Here is a 24,625-nt window from a genome sequence, read left to right on the forward strand (position 1 = left end):
TCAGGAATAAGTAAGAAATAAAATCTGGTTGAGATAGATCAGTATTGCAGGAACCCAATTGGTGACCCCTCAACTGGGAATGGCCGGGCACCACCCAAATAAAGTCTTTATTTTTAAACGGTTTTGTTTCCAGGAGGAAAAAAAGCTTAGAGCAGCTAGTATCAAGCTATCCAAGCTCAGAAATACTTTACTACCTCTGTGCTATGAAATCTTCATTGAAAGATACCACCCATACCACCTCCCTTGCTGATTCTCTCTGTGAAGGAGAGCTGAGGGGGTTTTGCAGAGAGCTAGTGCCAAATGAAGGCGAGTAAGCCTGGAAAGAATATTACACGAGCTCTCCCAGCTTACAGCGATGAAGGCTGTTTCTGGCAAGGGTCACACAAACCCACCGTCTTTCAGTTCAGGAGTAAGCAGCATCACCAAATACCTGAATATCCAGTGAGAGCTCTTACCAGCACCTTGTATCATTTGTAAGCCTAGACTCCATTATATCGAGCAAATTTCAACCAAAAGCCCCACCAAAGCTAGACTGAGGGGACATAACATTTATATAAATATTTATTTGGTGGCTATGAGTATGAAAAACAGCAGTTCTTTCTGGCAGGATAGGGTAGAAAGCAGCAGGGGTAAAATCAGCAAAGCTGCTTGTAATAACCCCAGGGAGGGCTAAAAGATTGTTTGGGGGTTAAGTATTGGCTGTAAAAAAAGCTTGGAACCACAAGTGAAAAGTTTGTCTCCAGCTGCTTGTTCCGTGGAGATTTTCAGAAAACAGAATGTACAGATGCTCTTTGCAAACTAGAAGTGGGGCAGACACACATGCGTTTCTCCTCTAAATAAAATCTGCAGGACTTCCAGAGGTTTCTGCAACTTGGAATATCAGATAGTTTACATGAAAGGGCCATGACTCACTTAAATTTCATACTAAGACATATCTGTAAAGAAAATCTAATGTTTTTCTGTAAGCAGTGCAGAAAAATCAAACAGAAGGATTAAAAGAGACACTAAGGAGCCTGCTTAATAGTACAATAGCTGAAGTCAAGCACATACTAAATGAATAATTTTAAAACCGAGAATATTTTAACTCCATGTCAGTTATGCCACACAACTTCAGTACGCAACTGTCTTGTTTCAGAACTTGAAGATGTTTTAATAAGAATTTAGTTGTCAAAAACTAAGGTTTCAGTGAAAAGACTTCATGGAGTAAGTCTAGGCTAGGTGATAATTTCAGCCAAACAGGAAAAAAGACATGTTTCCATGCAAAAGCACCTGTATTTCTTAGCCTAACTGAATACTCATGCTATACCAACCATTACACCTTCATGTGTTCTCTGTCACTCTGATAGAAAGCTTTGATGGGTGCATACACCTGGGGAGGAGGTACTGGAATGAGCAGCAAAGGACAAAATGGTTACATCTACCATGGAGTTTTGCCCATCTTCTCCCTCCAACTCAATCCTCTGGACCATATTCTTGGTTCCTACCATTTTTGGCCTAAGTGCGCCTTTGCTTCAGGAGGGGGAAGAAAAGGTGTTAAGAAACAGTTCAACCAGAACTTCCTGAAATGTGGGATCATTCGTTTCCATCTGTTACTGTGTGCTAAGAGACCAATTATTTTATCCGTCTTTCCCAACCAGCTCTAACAACTGTTAGAGTTTGTAGACATCCTCAGTGCCTAATATGGCAACACCATCTGTCCAGAGCTGTAATACTTTGCTCAAGACTGATTGGCCAAGGCAACAGACTTCAACTTTCAAAAACACATAAATACCCCAGGCACCTACTGCTCAACGTCTTTGATTCGATCAAAGAACACTGGTGGAACAGCCACAAAATGCCAGCTCTCAGTCTGGTCGCTCTGGTCAGCTTGGTGTCCGCTGGTGAGTTGAGATTGCTATATTGCAGTTGGTCTTGACCGATTTTAGGTAGACACTAATGAATTATTGAAATTTACTCAAACATAAATAATGCTAAGTTTTTTCAATCTAGTTTTATAATGAATTAGGGTAACGTGCACAGTTATGACTATTATAAAATATGGAATTAGGTGGAATTTAGAGCCATATATTGAAGTGTTTAGAGGTTTCATGAAGAAAGTAGTTTAACTTATTTCACAAGCTAATATTAAAAATATTTATCTATAGCTTTACTTTGCTTTTAGCGTATGTACCTTAAAATAAGACCTCAAGAAGGAGGGCTCAAATCTATATAGCCGGTTGTACAATGTTCTTTTACCTACAGTTTCTGAAATTATAAACTCCCATGAGCTCACGTCTTCCACTTTAAACACCCTATTTAGCACCTTAACACTTTGTTGTACTGTACGAAGGACATGGTTGAATTTTCCCCATTTTCTTCTTTTGCACGTGAAGTTTTCGCCAAGCAGTTGGACGCACATCCGCCCCAACAACAACACAGACACTGGGCACAAATCTGCAGCGGGAATCCCAGCAACAAAATCCGGGGCTGTGACAGATATGGCTGTGGCCATTTTGGTGCCGACAGGTAATGTGGCAGGGCATTGGGAGTCTGGAGCAGTGGGGTTCGCTGTTGCTTTCCTAAATGAAATGTTCACACAGGAGAAAGAGTTTAACCAGAGCTGGGACTTAGAATGAGAGAAGACTGTTGTCTGCAGGACCTCTTACTCATTTTTGGGACATTACTTGGCAATCTCGCAGAAGTGCAGTAATACCACTACTACTAACTGATGCATGGGGGAAGAAGCAAGACCATTACATGAATTAGCAGCCAGAGTAAATGAAATGGAAAGTATTTCAAGGATTTGTGTCATTTATTCTTGTTGCTTATAGACCAGATATTTAACTTGCATTCAGCAACAGCTTACAGGAAGCTAAGTAGATTAATTTACACAAGCTAAAGGTCTGCCAGCATCATTGTCTTTAAGTAGGCACCTCATAACAGAACAGGTTATATTTCCCTGAAAAATGCTTTTATATGTAGAATGACTCCTGCCTTCCCTGCATTTTCCTGTCATCTCCTCTCTCCAGGCACTGTAAGAAGTGTCCACCCTCATCATGCAACTTCCAGATTTCTAAATGAGAAAATGTCAACCACAAGATTCTATTTTACACTGGCACAGATGTATTTTGGGGTAGAACAGGGGTACTTTTCTATAGCAGCTAGAAACACCCCATGAACTTGGGGAAAATTAAAAGTATGTTTAATATTTAAAATCTCATTCCCCTTTAAAGAAGGTCAGAGTAATACAAACATTTTGCAATAAAGAAAAAGATGGATCAAAGCCACTATTTCTTTCCAATTTCATTGAACATGCAAAAATTTTGTTAGACAAACTTCAGATACTATATTGTGTTAACTGATCTATCTATACATAATGTTAAGCCTGGCAGACTTTTCTAATTCCATATTTATGTTTTCAGGCACAGTGGTAAAGGAAAGCATGTGGGCGTGGATGTCATCTGTGCTGATGGAGCAATGGTGTACGCTCCTTTTAGCGGCCAGCTCTCCGGACCCATTCGATTCTTTCATAATGGAAATGCCATCGATGATGGAGTCCAAATCAGGGGATCAGGCAAGTAATAACAGCAGATATGTTGTGAGGCACGCACAACTAGCTATTTTATTTACTTGAGTAAGGTTTTTGTGACTCTTCAATTCAAGCAAAGTGTTGATTATTCTTACACCCTCTCTAGTTTCTACAGCACATCTAGACTGCTGCTAAGAAATATCAGAAATCAGTAGCAGCAGGATGTAGTCTTTTTCCTATGCTTTTCTTGGAAAGGAGGAAAGAAGGGAGTTGAAAAACAGGTACCAGAAAAACAACCACCCCAAATAAAAAAAGAAATAAAGTATCAGAAATATACCCTCAATTTTGCCCAGACGATGTTTTCCTGACGCTATTTTCCAACTCCCTCTTTTCTGCAACAATCCAAATAATTTTGATTTCAGGATTGTCAGTACCTTGACTACATTTCTGCTTCATCATTACAGTCTTCAGTAAGAGGCTAGCACGGAAGGTTTCTTGCTCACCCCAAGAACAGATGCATCTGATGTTTCCTGACCTCGCTTCCTCTCCCATCTCTTCCAGGTTACTGTGTAAAGCTCGTCTGTATTCACCCCATCCGGTACCACGGCCAAATCCAGAGAGGGCAACACCTCGGGAGAATGCTGCCAATGCAAAAAGTATTTCCTGGCATTATCTCTCACATCCACGTTGAGAACTGCGACCACTCCGATCCTACTCATTTACTTACACCTAATGCACCTGGTAAAATCCCCGCAACCCCCCTTCCCAGAATAAGTAGTATAATGAATGAAAATTAAGTTATTAATTAATTTCAAATAAGGTAAACAATATCAAATAGCAATATCCCCTCTGTCTTAGGTTCTCCCTGACAGCAACACCCAAAAGAAAATACGCATTATAAATACAGTGTAACACGACTGTAGACAGTGTTACAGGAAGGAGAATGTATCAGCTTAACAAGTTGTATTTGTTGCCCCCCCATGCCACAGCAGGGTCAAGTCTCAGCAATAAACTTGAGTCAGACATCTCTTCTGTTTGTATGCTTTTAACTACTAGCAGTGTTTTCAGTAATGCATCTTAGCAGACTTTGGGATGATTCTTTGTAAATACAAATTACTACAAATAAAAATTGGTAGTAAGGGAGAAGAGGACTTGAGGAGTCCAGTCCCATCAGCCTGGGCACAGAATAAGAAACAAAACTGAGTCTCCTCCCATTCCTCAGATGACACTCTAGGAACTGCAATACTCTTTTGAATTTTTGTCTTTATAGCATGTTCCTTGTATGAGACAACCCTGATTCAGAAACATTATAATCCAGTCTTAGGTCTACATTCTATTTACATTTCCTAACAGATGACAAATTTGTGGACAAAACATCCAACTACACACGTGGGATGTAATTCCAGTATGTTCCTACCTAACTAAAATGAAAAACATAGTAGTTACAAACATGTAACACTTAGAAGCTAGAAGTTAACTTTAATGTGCTGTGTTTCTGTATTTCAAAGTTGTTCCACCATTCCCACAACAAGACAGTCACTGGGCAACGGTGTGCTCCGGCAATCCTACAAATGAGATAAGAGGCTGTGATAAGTATGGCTGCGGATACTACGGCGCTCCAAGGTACTATTTTGCTCCTTCACTGAAATAGAGAATTATAGCTTTGAAGATTTAGGTTGGACATGAGGTAACGTTTTCACAACAGGGGTAATGCAGCACCACAAAAGGCTGCCCACATTGTTCATAAAACCTCTGTGCTTGGAAGCTTTTATGACTCGGACTAAGCCATGCCTGACCTGACCTGGTGTTGAGAACAGTCTTGACTCAAGTGGAAGGTTGGACTTGATGTCCTCCACAGGTACCTGGCAAGCAACATTTCTGTGACTCTACAGTTCTATTTAAAGGCTTGGAAGAAAGGCGTGTTTTTTCCCTCCCATTTGCAAAACTGCAACTCTAACAGATCATCAACCCCTACATGGCATTACATCACCTACACCAAAACACTTTTATAGGTTCTTCAGCTAGTCAACTATGTCAACACTGCCTCAGTACAAAACAACCCACTTCCAGATGTTGCAGCATGCTAACTCCTCATCTATCTCTATATAATGTTAGGCCTGACAAGAGATTTCTTTAATTACGTATTTTTCTTCAGACGCAACGGTAAAGGAAAGCATCTGGGTGTGGATGTCATCTGTGCTGATGGAGCAACTGTGTATGCTCCCTTTTCTGGTGAGCTCTCTGGACCCATTAAAATTTTCCACAACGGAAATGCCATTGATGATGGAGTCCAAATCAGAGGATCAGGTAAATAGCTATTTTTCACTTAATATTTCTTTATCTTGAGGTCATATAGGATGTATTACCTTGCAGCTAGCCAAGTAGTTAAGCAAGGTACATGTTTTGAAACACTGCATCTTCTATCTATTTACATGCAGAACTTTTTCCTTCTATGTTAGAATGCAAATAATTGAGTTCTGTAGAATGTCTTCAAGCTCTTGTCTTTAATAAAGCAGAAATTCCCATCTTTTCCCTGCCTCCCATCTTCCCTCCTCCACCAAGCCAAGAACTCCAACCACTATCTCTATTTTTTTATGACCACAGTGTCTTTGCTATTTGGGTATTTCCACTGTTGCTATCTCAGTGGAAATGACAAGGCAGAAAATGTTAGTATTTCTGAAATAGTACAGAAGAACAAGTGCTTCATCAGCCATCGGATGTTTTACCTCCTCTTATTTTCACCAGGCTTCTGTGTAAAACTCGTCTGCATCCATCCCATCAGATACAACGGCAGAATTTCTAAGGGACAAGTCCTTGGGAGAATGTTGCCAATGCAAAGAGTATTTCCCGGGATCATCTCTCATATTCATGTTGAGAACTGCGATCGCTCAGATCCTACCAGCAATCTCGAAAGGGGGAAAGGGCAAAGAGTGTGAAACGGAAATGTAGTAAATTCCGAATAAATTCATCTCAGCATCCAAAAGTTGTTTTTTCTTCTCATGAACAACAGTTTATGTTACTACTGATTCAATACTTTGAGCCTTACATAATATTGCAAGGTGTTAACATTAATATACATTCCAGATACCAATTAGATACTGTTAAATTTTAAGTACCTGTAGTATCTTAGCCTAATTGATGAACTTCACTACACCTTGGAAAACAAGATTACTTTAGAATTTGAAGGCACCTGAACTGCAGAAAACTAGAGGGAAATTTACTGAAACACTCCACAAGGTGTAAAAGATGCTGTTTGGAGTTGTCATACAAGAACAACCGGTGTCTTTACTGGATGGCAAAAGGGACTCTGCAAACAGAAAAAAGATCTGAGTTTTTGTTGGAATTTGCACTTACAAGAGAATAAGTAAGCAATAACTAATTATAAGCTTTTTCAAAAGAGTCTGAAAAATCAGCAAGCATGAAAACTAGCTCACCCCCTCCTGTGGCAGAAGAGGTGCATTACTGTTAACTTCTCACTGAAACATGGACTTTTTAATGATCCTACAGATCTCCTCAGCGTATGGGGTGTAAATTCTGTACTTTGAGGGTTTAGTTATTGTATCATTGCCTTATATGCTTCAGGGATGGGGTTTTAGAAAGCCTTTGCAGGGCAGTAAACTAGGAAAAGCCAATAAAATAGACAAAACTTGCCTTAGCTAGGATGAGGCAGAGCTCTGAAGTAGAAGCTATTCAAGGGATAGGAGGAAGTACAGGCAGCAGGCAGCCATCTATAGGTTCTTGCCAAACACAATACCCTCCACTGCAGTCATTCAAGAAAATCTACTTAAGAAGGAAAAGAAGAATTCACGATGCTTTACACAGGACAGTGTTTTGACACTCCTCCCCAAAGCACAATGCATATACCATAGCACCAACACATGACACTAAACAAATCTAACACTAAAACTATAAAATTCAACATTAACCAAATGTCAGAAATTACCTTTCAATTAAAATTAGCTTCCCTCACTATCAGTGAAGAATTGGTCTCAATGTGAAATACTGATTTATAAATTTTGTTGGCATCTAGTTATAAACTTAAGTATCAATAGGTCTTACTTGTTAAGATCAGTTAGCAGAGCAAATGCACAAAAAGAAAATCATCGCATCAAAAATCACATCATCAATAAATGCAGGCCCATTTTTCTAGAAGCTTAGACCTGGAGCAAGCTAACATTCATGGCTTCACTGAAAAGCTGCTTTAGTAAGAGGGACAGAGAAAGGGACAATATTCAAAGAAGCATTTTAACAGTTTCTTCCTGAACTATATTTCTCTATATAGCCACTAGCATTTGATACTTCATTAACACTGTTATGTTGGCTAATGTGAGACATGAAGGACTCTAGGACTTACCAACCATCTACAAGATTTGTCCATGTTCCATTTTACAGTTTCAGCATGTCAAAAACCCTCAAGTTTGAGGCACAAACATGAAATGACAATGACTAATTTTCTATAATCCAAGACTTAAACATTTCTACTGCATCTCCCCAGGTTTGTCAAGTATTTGTGTCCTGTTTCTAACAGGACAGAACCCTGCCTAACAGGAGGACATGGTGCAACAGATTGGTAAGAGTCTAATATCAGTGCACGTATTAGATCACTTTATTATGTTTACATTTAAAGCAAACCACACATCTTAAACCAAATACTGTTTAGAAATATTTCATTCTTTTGTTTAAAAAACAATTATAATCCCCTTGATTATGGAAGCAAGTGCTTGGGTAACAGGTGCTAGTAACCAGAGTCAAATGCTTCTTAACTGTGCAACAGGCAATAATGCATTACTGATTCAGACAGGCATTACATGTTATCTTAAAGCCTTTAGCTTGCAACTGGGAACAAGTCTGTCCAAGACAAAGGTGGTTTAACCTGTTAGCTGTTATTTTTGCAGTAAAGAAGTATAAGTGTGGAAGAAACTGCCATTTTATCTGATGTGACATATACCACCATCAAATCAAATGTAGACTTCTCATTATAAATAGGAAGACAGAACAACTACAGCATGAAAATAATTACAGAAAAATTTGTATACAATGCATTTCAGTTTACAGTGCGCAAAATGTCAACACAAAAACACTCTAATTCACATCAACTCACCATTCCTTTCCCTTTCAAAGAAAATCAAGAAATAAAATAAAATCTTCTTCCTCAAAAACCAATTAATAGCAACAAGTATTAAACAGTCCAGAATTAAAAATTTCAGGATCACCTCCAGCAACCCTTACTCTAGGAACAGCACAGCTCTGTGAGATACAGACAAGATTACTACAGGCTATTTTGGCCTCTTAACTGACAAACAATTTATTTAAGTGCTCTAAATCCTTAATTCCAGATAGAAAGCAATCAAAGACAACTGTATTCCATTTGATCCTTCCTTTTCACTAGTCACATTTATGAGATTCTTCTTATCTCTTAAAAATGAAAGCATGGAACAGCATTCAGACATCAATCTTTGTAATCAAAGGCTTGAACTCTCCCAAATCCAGAAGCTATTCCTTATACTCCACAGTTTCCGAAGTGCTTTGTCATTCACCCAATCAATCTAGATCCAAACTTTTAAATCCATTAATTTTAACAAGGTCTCTTTCCCATCAATTTAATGCGTAAGACAGAAAAACAACATACTGTACAATGTAGTCTCTACAGTGTAGCTAATCTGACAAAATTATTTAAAGTGCAATTTAAAACTGGAAAAGTTTTTTGTAAGCATAAGCTTATTTACCACAACATTTTAATACACTGCCATGAGTTTAAGCTAGACTATATTTGAGTAACCTGGGCTAGTGTATTTTAATGTACAAGCTTTTACATTTATAACATGAATATTTTGAAAAATAGCTGCATAGAACATCATGACAAATAATACTGAACTCAAAGTTGTATCCAGCTTCCCATAAAGATGGATTTGCTTAAGGAAAAAAGTTTCTCTAGTCCTCTTCTAAATACATCAGAAAGACTAAACAAAGACATTAGAAAAATGCCAAAAAATCCAACCAACTTTAATGTGAATGGAATATTTAAACTGAAGCTCAGAGAAGCCCAAGTTCACTGAAGTTTGAAGCACCTGTAAACCACAGACATACTTTCAGAAGTGTTAAGTACACTTAATCTATTTTCTATTTCAATATACCATTAACATTCTAGAATGGTTTACTGTTACACTACTAGAGGTTCTCATGGTAGAAAAACTCAAATCTGGAAATAAGTTTTCACATTTCATTTTTAAATTTATTTGCATAGAAAGCAACACCCTGATTCTACCATTTTACCAAAAAATGTAGAGAATTTACCACGTTGGCATCATATCAGGAAACCACATTCTTCCAAGGTGTTTGGAGACTTCCAGATGAAGGCGATCTAAGCTATAATCACTATCTGGAATCAGTACCTCCTCCATTATAGAAAGCTGGGTAAGCCTGCCCCCACACATCTTTACAAATTCAATAAAACCTCTGCAAGTTACTTCACATTCACCAAGTCCCATTGCTGTTAAGTTCTTACAGCGCTCAGCAATCCGAATAAGTTCATCGTCCAAAGGTTGAAGTCCATTAGCACACACAACCAACTCAATTAACCTTGGGCAATTCATGCCAATACGACCTAACATTGCTTTGCTTACTGCACGACCAAAGTAAAGGTGTGTAACAGGGGTTTCCTCTCTGAAGAAAGCATCAAATTCTTCTTCATATAAGAAGAAATACATCACGATGTTGACTTTGGGGGAGTGTTTAACAAAAGCATCCCAGCTTTGCTTTTTAATAGTGTGAAATTGAACTTGTCCAGGATTTTCACTCACAACATCTATGCGAAGGTGTTCAAGATCAACATGTTTTTCACTTGAAAGAGCCAGCAGCAGTTCATCACTTAATATGTAGTAGTTCAAAGCCAGCTCCTTAAGTCCATGACACTGGTCAGCAACACAAAGAATTCCTGAGGAACAAAAAAAATTACTCTGTAAAATGAAAAATTAATATAAGCACAGTTGTTTGCTGTAAAGCTCAAGCAAGTAATTATTCTATTGGCTTGAATATTCATGCCTCTATCAAAAAACCATGAAATATCAGAAAGTTCTAGATATCCACATCCTTTTATGGGGTTTTGGCCATAAACACTTATCAGTAAAAGAAGCAAGTCTAACTAGTTGCATTCATCTTGGATCTGCATATCTTTCTTCCTCTTTGCCCTTCCCTGTGCAGAATTTCCTCAACTTTGAAGAAGCAACAGAAGTCAGGTAAGATTCAGATGAAGCTGCCACTGTTCCCTTCCCCAATACTCCTTCCTTCAGCATTCATCTAAGCATTCTATTTAAATGATCACCAGCAACCTAGTTTAAGAGCTACATTAAAACAGACCCTTCCCTGAATTAAGACATAAACACCATAATTGCTCTTGATCTGTTGGAATACAAAGTACACAGATTAAATCACCTTTTGTCAACTCTGGAAAAGAATATAGGAAAGAGACCAGACCAGGATTCCCTTTCCCTAGCACCAAGGAAAAAGGTAAGTGAGAAGGGACCCAAAAGCCCTCTGAACTTTCTGGCAAGCCTGTATTTTGAAGGGAGTGAGCCCTTCACCAACCAATGCTAAAATGAGCAAGTTCATACTACTACATCTGAACACACGAGGGCACTACAGAAACTGAAATACTCTCAGCCTTACACAGCTAGTTTTTGAAATGTGTACACACTCCATTTTTTTTTAATATAACTTTGAAGTACTAACACTTTTGATCAGTAATTTAAGCTCCCAGCATCTTGTGAAAGTTATTGACAACTGCTTTCATCCCCTTTTTCCCATCAACCAGTAGTTGATTCATGGGCTGAGGATTTTCCCACACATTCTGTGTTCCCACAGAATGTCAGTTAGTTAAGTTTACAAAATGACACACATTAAGTAGCATACATTTGGTTACCGTTACAGAGAACTGGCAAAGAACATCAAGTCCTTGGAACATGCATTAAAAGACTTGCACTAATTTTGGAGGCTTTTCCTCCTCAATGCCTATCAGAGGTACTGAAGCAGCTAAGAACGTAAAAAAATCCCCAGGATTCTAGAAGACACAGTCAAGCAAGGACCACCTCCACCTTCATTAATACGACTCATTCAGTAACACAAAGACATTATTCTCCTTCCCCTTCCAACTGTCCAAAGCCAAGACTAGGTCAACAACAGGCCTCTGCTAAAAGACTCAGAAGAACACTAGAAGTTTTATGAATAACTTGTTTCAAACCAAGTATTGACTATTGTTTTATGATACTTTACTACTACATTTTTCATATATATTCACTACTCACCAGCAGGTGATACATGAGGACAGCTGCTCATTTTTAGCAGTTTTAGAGTATCACTATTGTTAGCAACAAGAACCTTCAAGGAAGGATCATCAAGTGGTGTGTCATCTATCTTGATTGACGATAATGACTTGGAGTTTACAAAAACTACTGTCAGTGCTGAAGCAAAATGGGCCTGTTTGGAGACATTGAGGGAGGGGGAAAAAAGATCTTATGAAAAGATAGGCAGACCTTCAGCATCTATACCTCAGGTTTTGCACACAGAAACTACAAAAATAATCACTTCTTAGGCATCCTCTTTCTTGTGTAACAAAGAAATGCTTATTTGAACATGAACATAGAAAATCTTCATTTAAAAATGCGCTGCTGCAAGTGACAAAAATTAACTTTACACTCAATAGTTAACTCCATACACTCTGATTTATTTTTTCACTGCAGTAAACTTTCACAGGGGTTAAGTGGACACAGTGATGAGCCTGAAGTACCTAGAATTTATCTGCAGAAAAAAGGAAATGGCATTTATTTTATTTTCCAGAAAGTAACTCTGCCATGACCTATAGAGTCAAAGGAAAAAATCTCCCAAATATTTTAACAATATGCTGCAGCATGTGGTCATTGTATCTTTTAATCTAGAAATGGGGAAACTCAAGCCTTCTAAATTATTCCCCATCTCTATGCCACAAAGTATCAACACTACTAAATTTAATGAATGGAATCAATATTTTATTATCTTCCTAATACTAATGAACACCACAAATTAAAGAAGATATGCCAATAAATACAGACTGTTTCATAAAAATTACCGTCAACTGAATAACACAATAAGAAAGCTAAAGTTGTTTAAGAGTGAATTAAGGCACCCTAGTTACAGTTTGCAGAACATTACCTTAGAGACATTCATGAAGCTTGGTTTTGCTGTAGAAATCAAACCCAGTGTCTTGATAGAACAGTTCACCAGCTGAGAAAGGATGTCACAGGCTGCTTCTGCTGACTCAGTACTGCTATCAACCTATAAAAGCAATTTTAAAATCATGAAGTCATTCTTTATTATTATTTAGAAAACAGCATTATGGATAAACAAGACTGCAAGGTCCACAGCCACTCAGCTGTACTGCACCAGACAGCAGGACAAACCCAACATTAATTAGATATTTCAAAACAAGAAATTGCTTTCAGGAAAGTTACTATTAGAAAACTTTCCTGACTATGACTGCTGGTATTTCCAATATGAACAGAGAGCTTAAACCTAAGCCTTCTCTTCAAATAACCTCATACCTTCCTAAACAACTGTAATTAGTATTGGTGTTATGATAGACAGTGGTACGCATGCACCTTTTTTTAAAATGCCAATTCTAAACTCTCAGAGAAGAAAAAAGACTTGATAAAGCCTAGATATACTCCAGCAAACTAACCCATTTTACCTGCAGGGACAACACCTTTGCATCTTGAATAATGAACTGATTCTCAATTCATCATCAACTGATTCTCAATTCATCTCAATTCAAAGCCTGATGACTAACTTTGGACAAATCACTACTTCATGTCACCTTCCTCCTCTGTAGTAGCTGAGATGATAAAAAAAGAGTAGCTGAAAAAGCATAAAAGTTGCATTAAGACATTACAATGCCAATTCATTGTAATCAGTTATATGAAGTGCAGAAGTTACAGGTATTTTATAACTGATTATCCATGAACTGCTTTGTGACCCAATCACAGTATCTCCCAATGTAAAACTGTTACCAGTGCCGAGAAAAAGAAGCTTCCGATTTTCATCCTAGCTTTAGTATCAATCCCTTCTTCTGCTTTTCCTTCACAGCTAAGAACTATGACTTCCTCTACAGAGAAGTGACTGCCAAAAGTGAACAAAGCACCTGTAATTCCAACTACGATCTTCTCAGATAAATAGAGTGAACTGTACCAAGCATTCAAATGAAAGAAGTCCGAATTCCTGCAATCCTGAGACTACAAACATAGCTCGCATTTAAATCAAGTTTACTGTTACTTAATTATGTCCTTATGTGTCAATCACCTGGATATACAGGCACAGCATCTTCTTCCCTTACTCACACTTTTTGAAAGCAGGGTTCTAAAATTTCAAGACATTCTTCTCTGTATAGCTCTATTTTGCAAGTAAATTATACACACAAGACAAACTTAAATGCTTCCATGTGTAAGAAATATTTATCTACACAATAATCTGTGGAGTACTCAGATTGCCACTAACATCGACTCACACAAGCTACGTATTCTGCATATTCTGAAAACATGTAATTCAATCTTCAGCACTGTATTGCATGACTTTAGCTACTTCTTTACCTTGTAGAGATCAGAGTGCAGAAACTGAAAGCAAACAGTGTGCATGTGTGGAAATAAATTGTTGCAGTTGTTGCATTTTTAAATATAAGACTTCCCAAGTACAACACTTGAGCCAATCGACAGACAAGCTACATACATTACGCATGGTAGCATGACAGAACAAGCCTCCATTCATCCAAGACTTACCTTGAAGCTGACATACTGCAGATGATCAGCATGCCTCTTGATAATCTGCTGAATGAGATCAGGATGTGTAGACTTTAAGTAAGAAGTAGCTGGCTGGCTAAGTTCAAATTCAAATCTCCTCCAGAGATCTGGGATGTGAAAAATTTCATTCCACCTTCGACAAACAGAAGATGCCCTGGCTCGATCTACTAAAGGTAGAAACTGAAAAATACGCAGAATAACATGGTGTGGAAGGCCTCCCCAATCCATTGAGGCATGCAAGTTAGATTCACCAAACACTGAGCCATATAAACAAGTTTTCTGTTTTTTGCTTTTCTGTGATGTTTGAGGAGCTTCATTTTCAACCACAACTTTCTGCCTAGCTCTCTTCATCATGAAAGTTTCAGATACTGGAACGATTTGATGTATTCAAACTGCACAGTTTCCTGAAAGGTCTCACATACAGTAGATCCCTAGAAAAACAGAGAAGATTAGGGGAGGAAGGGAGACAAGGCAGTGGAAACACAGTAAGAGATAACAAGTTAGTAAAATTTAAATATTGCATGCTACTATGAAAAAAGGTATGTCCATACGTCAATATCCAGTGCACAGACATGAGCAAGGACCTTCTTCCTTGATACCTTTTATTTTGTATAACTTGATTTGAACCTGGACAACTTGGGTTTGTTAATTTACCAAGTGTAGTTCATGTGTTAGTACTTAATAGTATATAAAGCACTTTGTAGAAAAAAAAAGAAAGTATTTTACAGCAATGTAGTTTAGCAGTAGCAAATCGTGTATATTTAAGTTTAAACTCAGCAGACAAACTACAGAATCTACTCACGATTTCTAGAAGAATTTTATCAACTACAGAACCCAATTCATAAACTCCCTTTTCAAACACTGATGAACTTAGAATAAACGTGTTCAGAAGAGTCAGATTCAAAAGTTTTGCCTGTCTGCCCTACCGCTTTGCTTTGTTTTGGTTTTTTTACATCATGCCAGGCAGAAGAAAAATGTTGGTACAACTAACCACAAAAAACTTGAGAGTCCACTTATCAAAACAGGGCAAAGTAAGGTTCCCATGCTGTTTTTCAGCAGGAGAAAAAGCACAGTGACCCTGGAGTACAGCAAACTGCATGAATCTACTTCACTGAGGAACATTTGCCCCATGAGCCAGAATTCAGAAAAGAGCAGTGTAAGGAAAAGCTCTGCTTTCATATGCTGAAGCAGTACAATCTAGTCAAGTCCATTCTAGACTGAATTCTGTTATTCAGTCAATTCTCAACAATGGTCTTAACTGTTTCAAATGCCACTTCATTTTACAGTGGCATGAGGCCCCTTCTCAAATGTCCTACTAACTAGATGTTCAGCCAGACCTTTTCTCTTCCCCACCAGTCTGAAGCTAAAATTTTCAAAGCAACCATGCATTCTTGAAGAACAAACAGAAGACATTATCTATTTTTACCGAGCAACCTTCCATGGCAACCCTCACAGCATGCTTTTTCTGGACCAAAAATTTTCCATAGTATCTTCATTATAGGAGGAAAAAAAAATTAAAATCCAGAAGCAACTGCCAAAATACAGTCTATCCTATCACAAACTTATCTGGCATTTTCCCCAACTTATAAAACCTGATCTGTATGGCTGATGAGGTGGCTGACACACAAGCGTAACTCCATTTTTACGAAAAGAAAGCACGTGCATTCTTCGATAAGTGGAAAAGAACAACCTAGCCAGTCAATCAATAGCTGTTCGTATGACCAGCTTCACTACTGTTTGTCCTCCTGACAAATAATCTCAACGACCAAGGAATTTATTCTAGCAGTCGTTAGAAATCTTCACTCAGTCTCTTTAAAGTTCCATTTATTATAGTGATAGGTAATATATGCAGAAGGATAAACTAGCAACACTCCTTAAATTATATTTAATAACAGAAGTTTTTCTTCCCTGAATAGACACATGTGCCTTACCTTAACAAGCAAAGGCAGCAAGTCAATGAGAACAAACAATATGCTCCAAAACAAAGCAGTATTTCTAAACAATACATTAGTGTTACTAACATAATAAAGATGCAAGCTCAGCATCAATAAACATTTTGCTACTAGACCATTTTATCAAATCATCATCCACAAGACCATGTTTTATGACTTTTCAGTGCTTTAAGTCACAAAATGAATGGGCATTCTAAAGCATTATGTGTGGATGTAGTAATTAACCATTACATAACGCTCTCTTCCAGTTGCTCATAGCTTTGCTAAATTTAGCAATGGCTAAATACCTTTCGAGTCAAGTACCTGCTTTTTTTTCTTCCTCCTCCCTCCTTGGGAGGAATTTAGCTGTTTCCAAAACTAAAGTCCAGAACAAAAAATTAAATTAAATAAACGCTGTTGTCTGAGAACCTTCTCTATGCTTTTGCTATTCTCATGCAAATCTGCAACATCTCGGTAAAATGTAAGTTTCTGATAAAAATGGAAATTTTCACTTTCTTATCTGAAACTTATTTGAGCTTCGTGGGTGCTGCTTTGGCTCCCACAAAGTTTGGGCATCTGAGAACTACCGGAAGGGCATTCCCCTAAACCACAGGCCAGGCTATAGACCAGATGCAGCACACCGAGTCCAGACGTATGAAGAGATGTGACAAGATATGCATGGCGTACATAGTATCTACGCTAATGGAACATGGCCATAACTTGTTCTTGTTGCTACATCCCTTTAAAACTGATAACTGTAGAATTTTTATTTTTAGTATTCTAAATTGCAGTACTTTAAATCTAGCAAAATTACATTGTATTACACACTGTGGGATTCAAAGCCAGAAAAAGGTTCCATTGGTTATATATCATGAAGTTTTTACCAAACATGAAGCCCTAACATTTACTGTGAAAATATGAATGCTTATTTTGTTCTGAATACTTAAACTATGAACAGTATATATTTTAAAACACAACTGAACTTAACTAAATTACAGTTCCATGTGATATAATCCAGGTAGTATTCAATGAGAAGTTTACATGCACACATACCTCCAAAGAATGTGGAAGTTCCTGTCAAGTTACCAGCACCTTTCTGGTATCTGAACATCCATCCCTCTGTTGAGTCATCCTGTATGTGTGCATAGATTCCTTAACCAGAAGGCAGGGATGGGTCCCAGAAGATGAACTGACCTGTGAAGCCACCGACCAAAGAAAAACTGTTCTGCAACATCTGGGAGACCCACAGGAAGGATTAAACTCAGTTTTGGAACAAAGACTGAGATTAAAAGCACACTCTGTGCCGCAAGTCAGTCATGGAAACAGAACAACAGAACATGACAAGCAAATTAGTTTTACCAAATGTTGTCATCTGAAAACTATCATTTAACTAATGAGCAGGTGTAAGTGTTGGCACAAACCTAGTTTTTGCATTATCTATAATTTTAATCACAACAGTACTCATGCAACACAAGGTATGCCTCTGGATTCTTGTACATTAGAGAAAGTAAGAACCTAAATAAGAAGCATTTTTTTTCAGTTCACTCTATACCAAACCCACATGAATCGAAGTAGTTATACTTAAAGATATGACTTCTAATATTTTAAAGTTTAAGTACTCTTGGGTTTAAACATTACTCACTTTTACTCCAAAAGTATGCTTACTGCATCACAATAATCTTGACAAGAAACAAACTATTTTAGCTAATTAAACTCTAGCTGGAAAAAAGATAGCGATGATGTACGAATATGCTCCCATATACCAATATGAAAAAAATTACCCTGTATCTTAGTATGAAAGAGTATCTTGGTCTGCTGTAAGAAAGTATACCCAAAACCTCCAAATTCAGTTAGCCATTTTACATTATTTGAAGATGGTCTAATGGAAAGCTATTAGGAACAGCTACACGCATTTGCTAAATTATGACAGATTTGAAATGAAAAAGTAGATTTAGAAACTGAAGATGTTTACAAAGTATCATGTTCAACCAGTAAAAAAATCTTTAGAAACCTTCTAATGCTGAACTTTATCTGTCTTTAAGATAGGAGACATGAGGCTTTAGATTCTCTCAGGTCATATAATCTTTTGAAAAACTACCCAGTTAGTATCAGCTTTATAGTTGTAAAGTACCTGTGTTATTTATGAATACAACAAGAGAAGCAGCCCCCACCTCCTAAGCAAAATCAAACTCAAGCACTGAAATCTGTGCAAGTAATGCTGTTGCTCAGCTCACACATGAGAAAATCTAAGAGCTGCATAGCCATGCTTGTCTATAAGAAAGCTGATATACATTAGTAACTCTGTTTGTAGACAGCATGTGAAGTTTGTAATTTATGGTGGCCTTGTATTGCACAGACAGTCTGCAAGTATTACATGTTCTTCTGTGAAGTGAGCAGACTGTCCCTTCGCTAACTCTGCACGGCACATAAAATTAATTCGAAAAAACTGCTGTCAGTCTCTAACTCATAAAAGGTAGGTTTCTAATGACATGTGTAAACAAAACACGTAAATAACATTATAATTGAGAGTGCAAAACACTGAGATACAATTTAAAGATTCAACACAGAAGTATATTAGGTGTAAGTTTATAAACTGCACAACATAGTTTGAAGTGGCTTTCTTACCTAAAGAATGATTCCAAGTTACAATAGGCAATAAATGAATGAACTGAGGCAGCTGCAGCCATGGGGCACTCAAAAGCATCTGTCTGCTTTCCCCTCCTGTTCAGATAAAATGCCACAAAAACCTTTATTACCCTTGTATTAAGTCCCACGCAAAAATGATAGGAAAATACGTTGACATCAATTTATACTTTTTCTTGCTTTAGTGAAGGAGCTTGAGGGCATCATCTTAACACAAGGTAGCTTATCCCAAATTGCAAATACTGTGTCAGCAACAGAAACAGAAGGTCAGATTAAGTATAAAACTGATGGGAAACAAGTGCTGCAACTGCATTAACGTTGTATTGGCCACCAGTACAATATAAACAGTAAATTATTGAATATTTGCATTATCATTACCATTAGTAGTGAAGTTTGGTAAACACCACTGACTATCACTACTAATGTAATCTAAGAGTCATAGAAAACCTGGGGGGGAAAAAAACCCAAAATGTTTTTTCCTGCCTTTTTCCCTTCATTGGCAAGGCTGTCTATTGGCCTAGGGAGCTACGTGACAGAGGATCAAAACACAGAGGCCACATGGCACAGCTTCCTACCAGTAAACGTGCAGCAGCCTTAAGTCACCAGCTGGTGCAGCGTCACATGGCAAGGAGCAAGACAGGAGCTGCGGTTCATCTATCAACAACAAACCACCCAGCCTGCAGCCTCCTCCCTGTTTACAAGCTCCCAGAAACCAGACGACAGTCTGTGCAACCTGGGAGCTGCATCACAAACTACCACATCAAGGGGGCTTAGGTTAAAGGTCCCCTACCTGCCTCCACACTATTTTCTTTTAACACTACATTAGAGGTAAGCTTGTGTTTCAGGGTCTTCCATCAAAAGTAATTATCCAAAGCTTTACCCTCAAGAATATCACTAAGTCTGCTTTTATAAAAACACACCAAATAACTGAAATCTTCCTCATGATACTTTATGTGCCTATCGTGACAGGGGGGGAAGTATACTCTTCCATCTGTTCTAAACTCAAGATTTCAGTATTCTTCCCAACACTTCTCAGTGTGGCTGCAAGCAAAATAATTGTTAATAGTAAAATAACATCTGAAAATTAAGAAAAGGACAGTAATATCCTTTTACAGTAAGAAATGTATCAAATATAGTTCTATTAATGTTGTCGATAAAGACTAGCTACAATGTTCAGCAGGCTTCTGAACTTCACAAAGGTTTGGACTGGTTACCTGTAACAGCTGAACACTCCCTCCTAGCTACAGACTACCTCCTGACGAAGTGAGCTTCTCTTTCACAGACCTGTCCTAGAACCCCTCAATGCAGAAGAAAGTTTATACTTTGCATTGCAGATAAAAGTAGCAAAATTTTAGATACTACATTTAAACACAAAGTTACTGAAAGTTTTTGTTAACAACAAAAAAGGTCAGGTGTACAGTCTAATGATGCTTCGTTTAAGTGTCCAAGGCCACAAGAACAATCCAAAGCAGCTCAAACCATGTCAGCTCATGTAAGCAGAAATGTTTATAATAAAAAAATAACTAGTTACCAGAGATGCAATCAAATACAGGCTTGTTATGTCAATAAGAGTGAATTGTTAGTCTAAGGTAGAGTTACCCAAATTATTATCAAAGATAAACAGCAGCAACACAGTCATTGAAATGAAACACTTTGATAACTGATAAGGTTTATCAAATCTATTCATATTCTCATTCATGTAGGACAAAGAATCAAATATTGATGCACTACCCTATACAGCTGTTTCCCTCTATAAACTCTTTGACCTCTATGTCCTGTGATCAAGTATTTTGTACAGCTGCATGTTATCCTACTCAAACAAACTCAAATCCACAAAAACCAACAGGGATCCAGAAAAATTCAAGTTAAATAACTGTTTCTGCAGCTTATCCTGGTAACAGAACCATAAAGTTCTTCCACAATCAAGACATTAAAATCTCTCCCATGACACGGGGTCTCAGCGGGGGATTCTGAGAAGTGGTCAGCAGTGGCTCACTTGAGCTAGCAGCTGTTCACTACTTCCCATGCTACAACGTCAGTTGCAAAACAGAGGTTTTATCACTATAACCCAACACATCACAGATTCAAGCCACAAAGAAATAACTGCTTCCTCTGATTTTCAAATTCCACTTTTCACTTCTCAACACCAGGACTCAGCAGGAATTAATAAAACACCATAAAATCAGGTTTCTAATAAAGACAGTAAAAAAACCCAAACCAAAACAAATCCAGCAGAAATGAAGTTCCTGAGAAATAAAAAACCTTTCAAATAACTAAGCTTGGAAATCCACTGGGATAAAGCAGGTGGCATGATAATTAAGCTTTAATTTCCGACTGTTAGAAAGTTAATGTTTCTGGATCTGCCTTTAACAGCTGAAGTACTTGTCACAGTGTCTTTAAGGAAGTGCAGTTCAGTGATAATATCAACAACGTTAAGGAATCCAGAGCCTGTGACTGGGGAGCGAGAGCAGCAGATGCAGCACACAAGAAATGTAGTGTTGGAAAGCTGTTGCAACTGCTGATGCAGCCTCAAATTCAAGTGCTGCATATGTTTCAAAACATAGATCAAAAATGCATTTTAAGCTTAAGTCTCAAAAGATCTAGCCCTTCAATATGATGAGCTCCAAGATTAAGCTCTTCCTTCATTTAGGACACAGCAATCTTTTAATGGGTGGCATTTTTGCTTCTGAACAGGATTTTTTTTTTTTATCAATCCTCGTTTTTCTCAAAACTGAGCCTCTGAGCCTCTCTCAAGGGATTTATCACATTTTTAATGTTTATGACAAAACCTCAGAGACCTAAAAATAAGAGCATTCAGCTGAACATCTTAATGCTTGCGTTAGTTTTAACCGAAGAATTACAAATACACTGCCACTTTTAGTGTTACTTCGGTGACAAAATTTAGCTGTTCTTGCTCTACTGATGCACTATTTTTAGAAGAAAGCCACCCCCACCAGAATAGCCTTTTTAGACTATGAACACCCCCCGAGGCTCCCCACAGCTCTTTACGAATTCTCTTGGGGGCTTACCCAAACATTACACGGCAGAAAAAAAATACTCCGAAACACTCTTTCTACAGGCTTTCTAGAAACGTTTCGACACGACTTTCACGCCGTTCAAGCTCTTTACGCTGGAAAAAAACCCTTCTTTTCCAAGCCGAGCATCCCCAGCGCCCCGCTCCCAACGCTCTCGCTCGGACATCCAGCCCGCCGGGTCCCTCTCCAGTGATTTTTGCCTGCGTGGGGACAGGCAGGTGACTTCAGAGAGGGTCCAACAAAGCACGTCAACCCCTTCCTGCGCCGAGAGGTTCTGAATTTCTGTCTCACCTCCACCCTCAGCACAAGGCGGCTCGGAGCGAGCAGGGAATTACCTTTCCCGGAGGTATCCTCCACAGCTTCTCCTTGAGGGGAGGGAGCGCGGCCGGGTCCCTGACCGCGGCGGTGACCTCCCCTCAGGCCGAGGGCGGTAAGGGGAGGTGGGGGGGGTGGGGGGGGGAAGCTGCTTACGACCGCCACACGTCCGCGGGAGCCCTGCTGAGGTCAGGTCTCCTCGGGGGAAAACTCAGGTCTCCAGCCGCGGCGTTGCGTCTGCCCGCCCGGCCCCGCGTTGCCCTCCCGGGGACCACCGCCGCCGCCTCTCCCCGCCTGCCCGGCCGCCGCGCAAGGGCTGGTTCAGCCCGGCCGCTCACCGCCGCCTCCGCGCGGTTCCCTCGCAGCGGCCGGGCCGAGGCCAGCCGCAGAGGAGAGGCGGGGAGACGCCGCCAAGAGCCCCGAAGCCAGCCGGCCCACCGAGCTCCCTGGCCACGCCGCCTCCCGCTGAGGGGAAGGGAGGAGCGGGCGGCGCCCCGTCGTCCCAGCCGCGCAGGCGCCGTCCGGGGCTGAGGAGGCGGGCGCCATTTCGCGCCCAGGCGGAGCTCGCCCCGCGGCTAAAATGGGGAGGTCGGGCACTGGGGTATCTCGCCCCGCTCTGTAGCGGGCCGTGCTCCCCTGCCAGGCAGGGAGGGATCCTGCCCCTGCTTCTGCTTTCCCTTGCCCGGAGCAGCAGGGGTGGTTGCTTCTCCTCAGGCCCTCGCTGCAGGCTCTGCCTCCCGCTCGTTTTCTGCGCTGTGAATTTTGCATCCTTCCCTTGCGTGAAGTACCTGTCACACCATGTCTCCCTTGAGGTGAGGCAGTCCTGGCCTTTGGAAACTGCCCCACCAGCCTCTTCTGTTTCTCCAGGCAAGGCCCTCCTGTTCAAGCCAGGCCTCTGGGAAGCAGCTCTGTGGCACTGCAGGGTCAGGGCTCAGTCCTTTCAGCCTGGAAACCCAAAATCGATGTAGGAGCAACACCCCATCTCTGCTGCCTTGCATTTCTGCCCCCTCCAAAGGGAACCCTCAGCCAGCCGAGGCTTACACCAGCTCAGTGCTTCAAAAGAAGATGGAGTACAAGCACCTTCTACCGATTTCTTCAAAAGAAGATGGAGTACAAGCACCTTCTACCGATTTCTTCAAAAGAAGATGGAGTACAAGCACCTTCTACCGATTTCTTCAAAAGAAGATGGAGTACAAGCACCTTCTACGAATTTTTAGCTACCTGTTGGCCAATAAGGGCCCCATTCTGAACAGCAAGGCCTTCCCACTTGCTGTGCATATCCTCGCTGCCTGCCTCTTCAAGAACCCCTGCCAAGGACACAGGGCTGAGTAGCATCTTGTACATCCAAACTGGAAATGCCAAAAGTATACATCTTAATTTACGACCTAAAGCATAATAATAATAAAAAAAAGCAGATTTTATCTATGCAGACATACTGCGTAACAGCTCATCACTAGTCAGTGTTTCTTTACAATTCTAGTTATATCTGAACAATTGAGTTATTACCAACTGCTACAAAACACTCACAAACACAGTTTTCCTGGCTCTTGCATATAGCAATAATTAACCAATAACAAGCCTTTATAGCATCTTTTTATGAAGAGGTAACACTAAACACGTGAAGCATTTCAGTGGTAGATTATATCCACCCTATATAAAAGCAAGGCTGGCAAAATGCAACTGAAAAACTATAGTTTCTTTACACAGATCTGAAAAGTTGGAAAATGAGCATCTTGAAGGGCTAGTGAAACAAACTGGAAGGAATATTTATCATACAGTGACTGTGATATCCATCAAAGCACACAATTTCCTCAAATAGAATGACAAAATACACTGCACACTTAAAATGAATTTAGTTTAGAAACCACCAAAACCACTCTTACCTGTATGGTTCTCAACTGATTTATTCAGACCCTAAAGGAAATAGGAGATTAAGTTCTAGGTAATTTTTTCAAGTCTTTTGTTCCTACTAAATGTTTTTAAATTGATTTTTCAGTAAATACTGCTACAAAAAGAAGCTTTATCTTAGGAGGTACTATCTGTAGACAGTAATAGACTGTAAACAGAGATTAATGCAGATTTGCAGCTAGTATCTAAATCCACCAGTCATGGGTTTGTTTGGTGCATTGCCAATAATCTTTGGGCTGCTGTACAGGAAGAGGTTCAAATGTACTTTAGAAAGACTCATAGACTAATCTCTGAGGCTTTCTGTATAGAAGAGTTTCTTCTTTTGATCTAGTCTAGCAGAGACATATTGTATACCTAACTCAAAATGGAGGAAGTATAGAATAGTGCAGAAGAATTCTGTGCACTTTATAGCTATACTCATTATTCCTGTAAAATGCTTACAGGTATATACAAGCAACAACAACA

At 39.3% G+C, this 24,625-nt stretch overlaps 2 protein-coding genes across 7 annotated transcripts; one reads left to right on the plus strand and one right to left on the minus strand.

Moving 5' to 3' along the window:
* The first annotated feature begins 1,763 nt into the window (after positions 1–1,763).
* On the plus strand, positions 1,764–6,491 carry LOC104318861 (myeloid protein 1). Its single transcript, XM_009920304.2, has 7 exons — positions 1,764–1,880; positions 2,373–2,505; positions 3,402–3,553; positions 4,070–4,249; positions 5,017–5,131; positions 5,664–5,815; positions 6,254–6,491. Exons 1-7 carry the CDS (start codon positions 1,835–1,837, stop codon positions 6,442–6,444), a joined length of 969 nt encoding a protein of 322 aa, XP_009918606.1. The 5' UTR covers positions 1,764–1,834; the 3' UTR covers positions 6,445–6,491.
* Positions 6,492–8,092: 1,601 nt separating this feature from the next.
* On the minus strand, positions 8,093–22,746 carry LOC104318860 (F-box/LRR-repeat protein 21). Of its 6 annotated transcripts, none has more exons than XM_069772857.1 (7): positions 22,591–22,746; positions 18,885–18,980; positions 17,313–17,453; positions 14,308–14,759; positions 12,692–12,814; positions 11,809–11,980; positions 8,093–10,442 (listed from the first exon to the last, which is right to left on the minus strand). In XM_069772857.1, exons 4-7 carry the CDS (start codon positions 14,680–14,682, stop codon positions 9,799–9,801), a joined length of 1,314 nt encoding a protein of 437 aa, XP_069628958.1. In that variant the 5' UTR covers positions 14,683–14,759; positions 17,313–17,453; positions 18,885–18,980; positions 22,591–22,746; the 3' UTR covers positions 8,093–9,798. The 6 variants fall into 6 exon arrangements, with proteins under 6 accessions (XP_069628958.1, XP_069628957.1, XP_069628959.1 ...); XM_069772856.1 differs by having other exon boundaries at positions 22,273–22,738; XM_069772858.1 differs by lacking the exon at positions 17,313–17,453 and having other exon boundaries at positions 22,273–22,739.
* Between the last annotated feature and the right edge of the window lie 1,879 nt (positions 22,747–24,625).

The sequence above is a fragment of the Haliaeetus albicilla genome, chromosome 27, assembly GCF_947461875.1.
Source record: "Haliaeetus albicilla chromosome 27, bHalAlb1.1, whole genome shotgun sequence".
Taxonomy (NCBI): domain Eukaryota; kingdom Metazoa; phylum Chordata; class Aves; order Accipitriformes; family Accipitridae; genus Haliaeetus; species Haliaeetus albicilla.

What these genes read in the sequence shown, in the direction of transcription:
- LOC104318861 (XM_009920304.2), top strand. Translation starts at nt 1,835, where the DNA reads ATGCCAGCTCTCAGTCTGGTCGCTCTGGTCAGCTTGGTGTCCGCTG. An exon ending in GGTCAGCTTGGTGTCCGCTG is followed by an intron (nt 1,881 to 2,372) that starts GTGAGTTGAGAT and finishes TTGCACGTGAAG; the next exon opens with TTTTCGCCAAGCAGTTGGAC. An exon ending in GGCCATTTTGGTGCCGACAG is followed by an intron (nt 2,506 to 3,401) that starts GTAATGTGGCAG and finishes TTATGTTTTCAG; the next exon opens with GCACAGTGGTAAAGGAAAGC.
- LOC104318860 (XM_069772857.1), bottom strand. Translation starts at nt 14,682, where the DNA reads ATGATGAAGAGAGCTAGGCAGAAAGTTGTGGTTGAAAATGAAGCTCCT. An exon ending in TGCAGTATGTCAGCTTCAAG is followed by an intron (nt 12,815 to 14,307) that starts GTAAGTCTTGGA and finishes TTGCTTTTATAG; the next exon opens with GTTGATAGCAGTACTGAGTC. An exon ending in GCTTCATGAATGTCTCTAAG is followed by an intron (nt 11,981 to 12,691) that starts GTAATGTTCTGC and finishes GTCTCCAAACAG; the next exon opens with GCCCATTTTGCTTCAGCACT.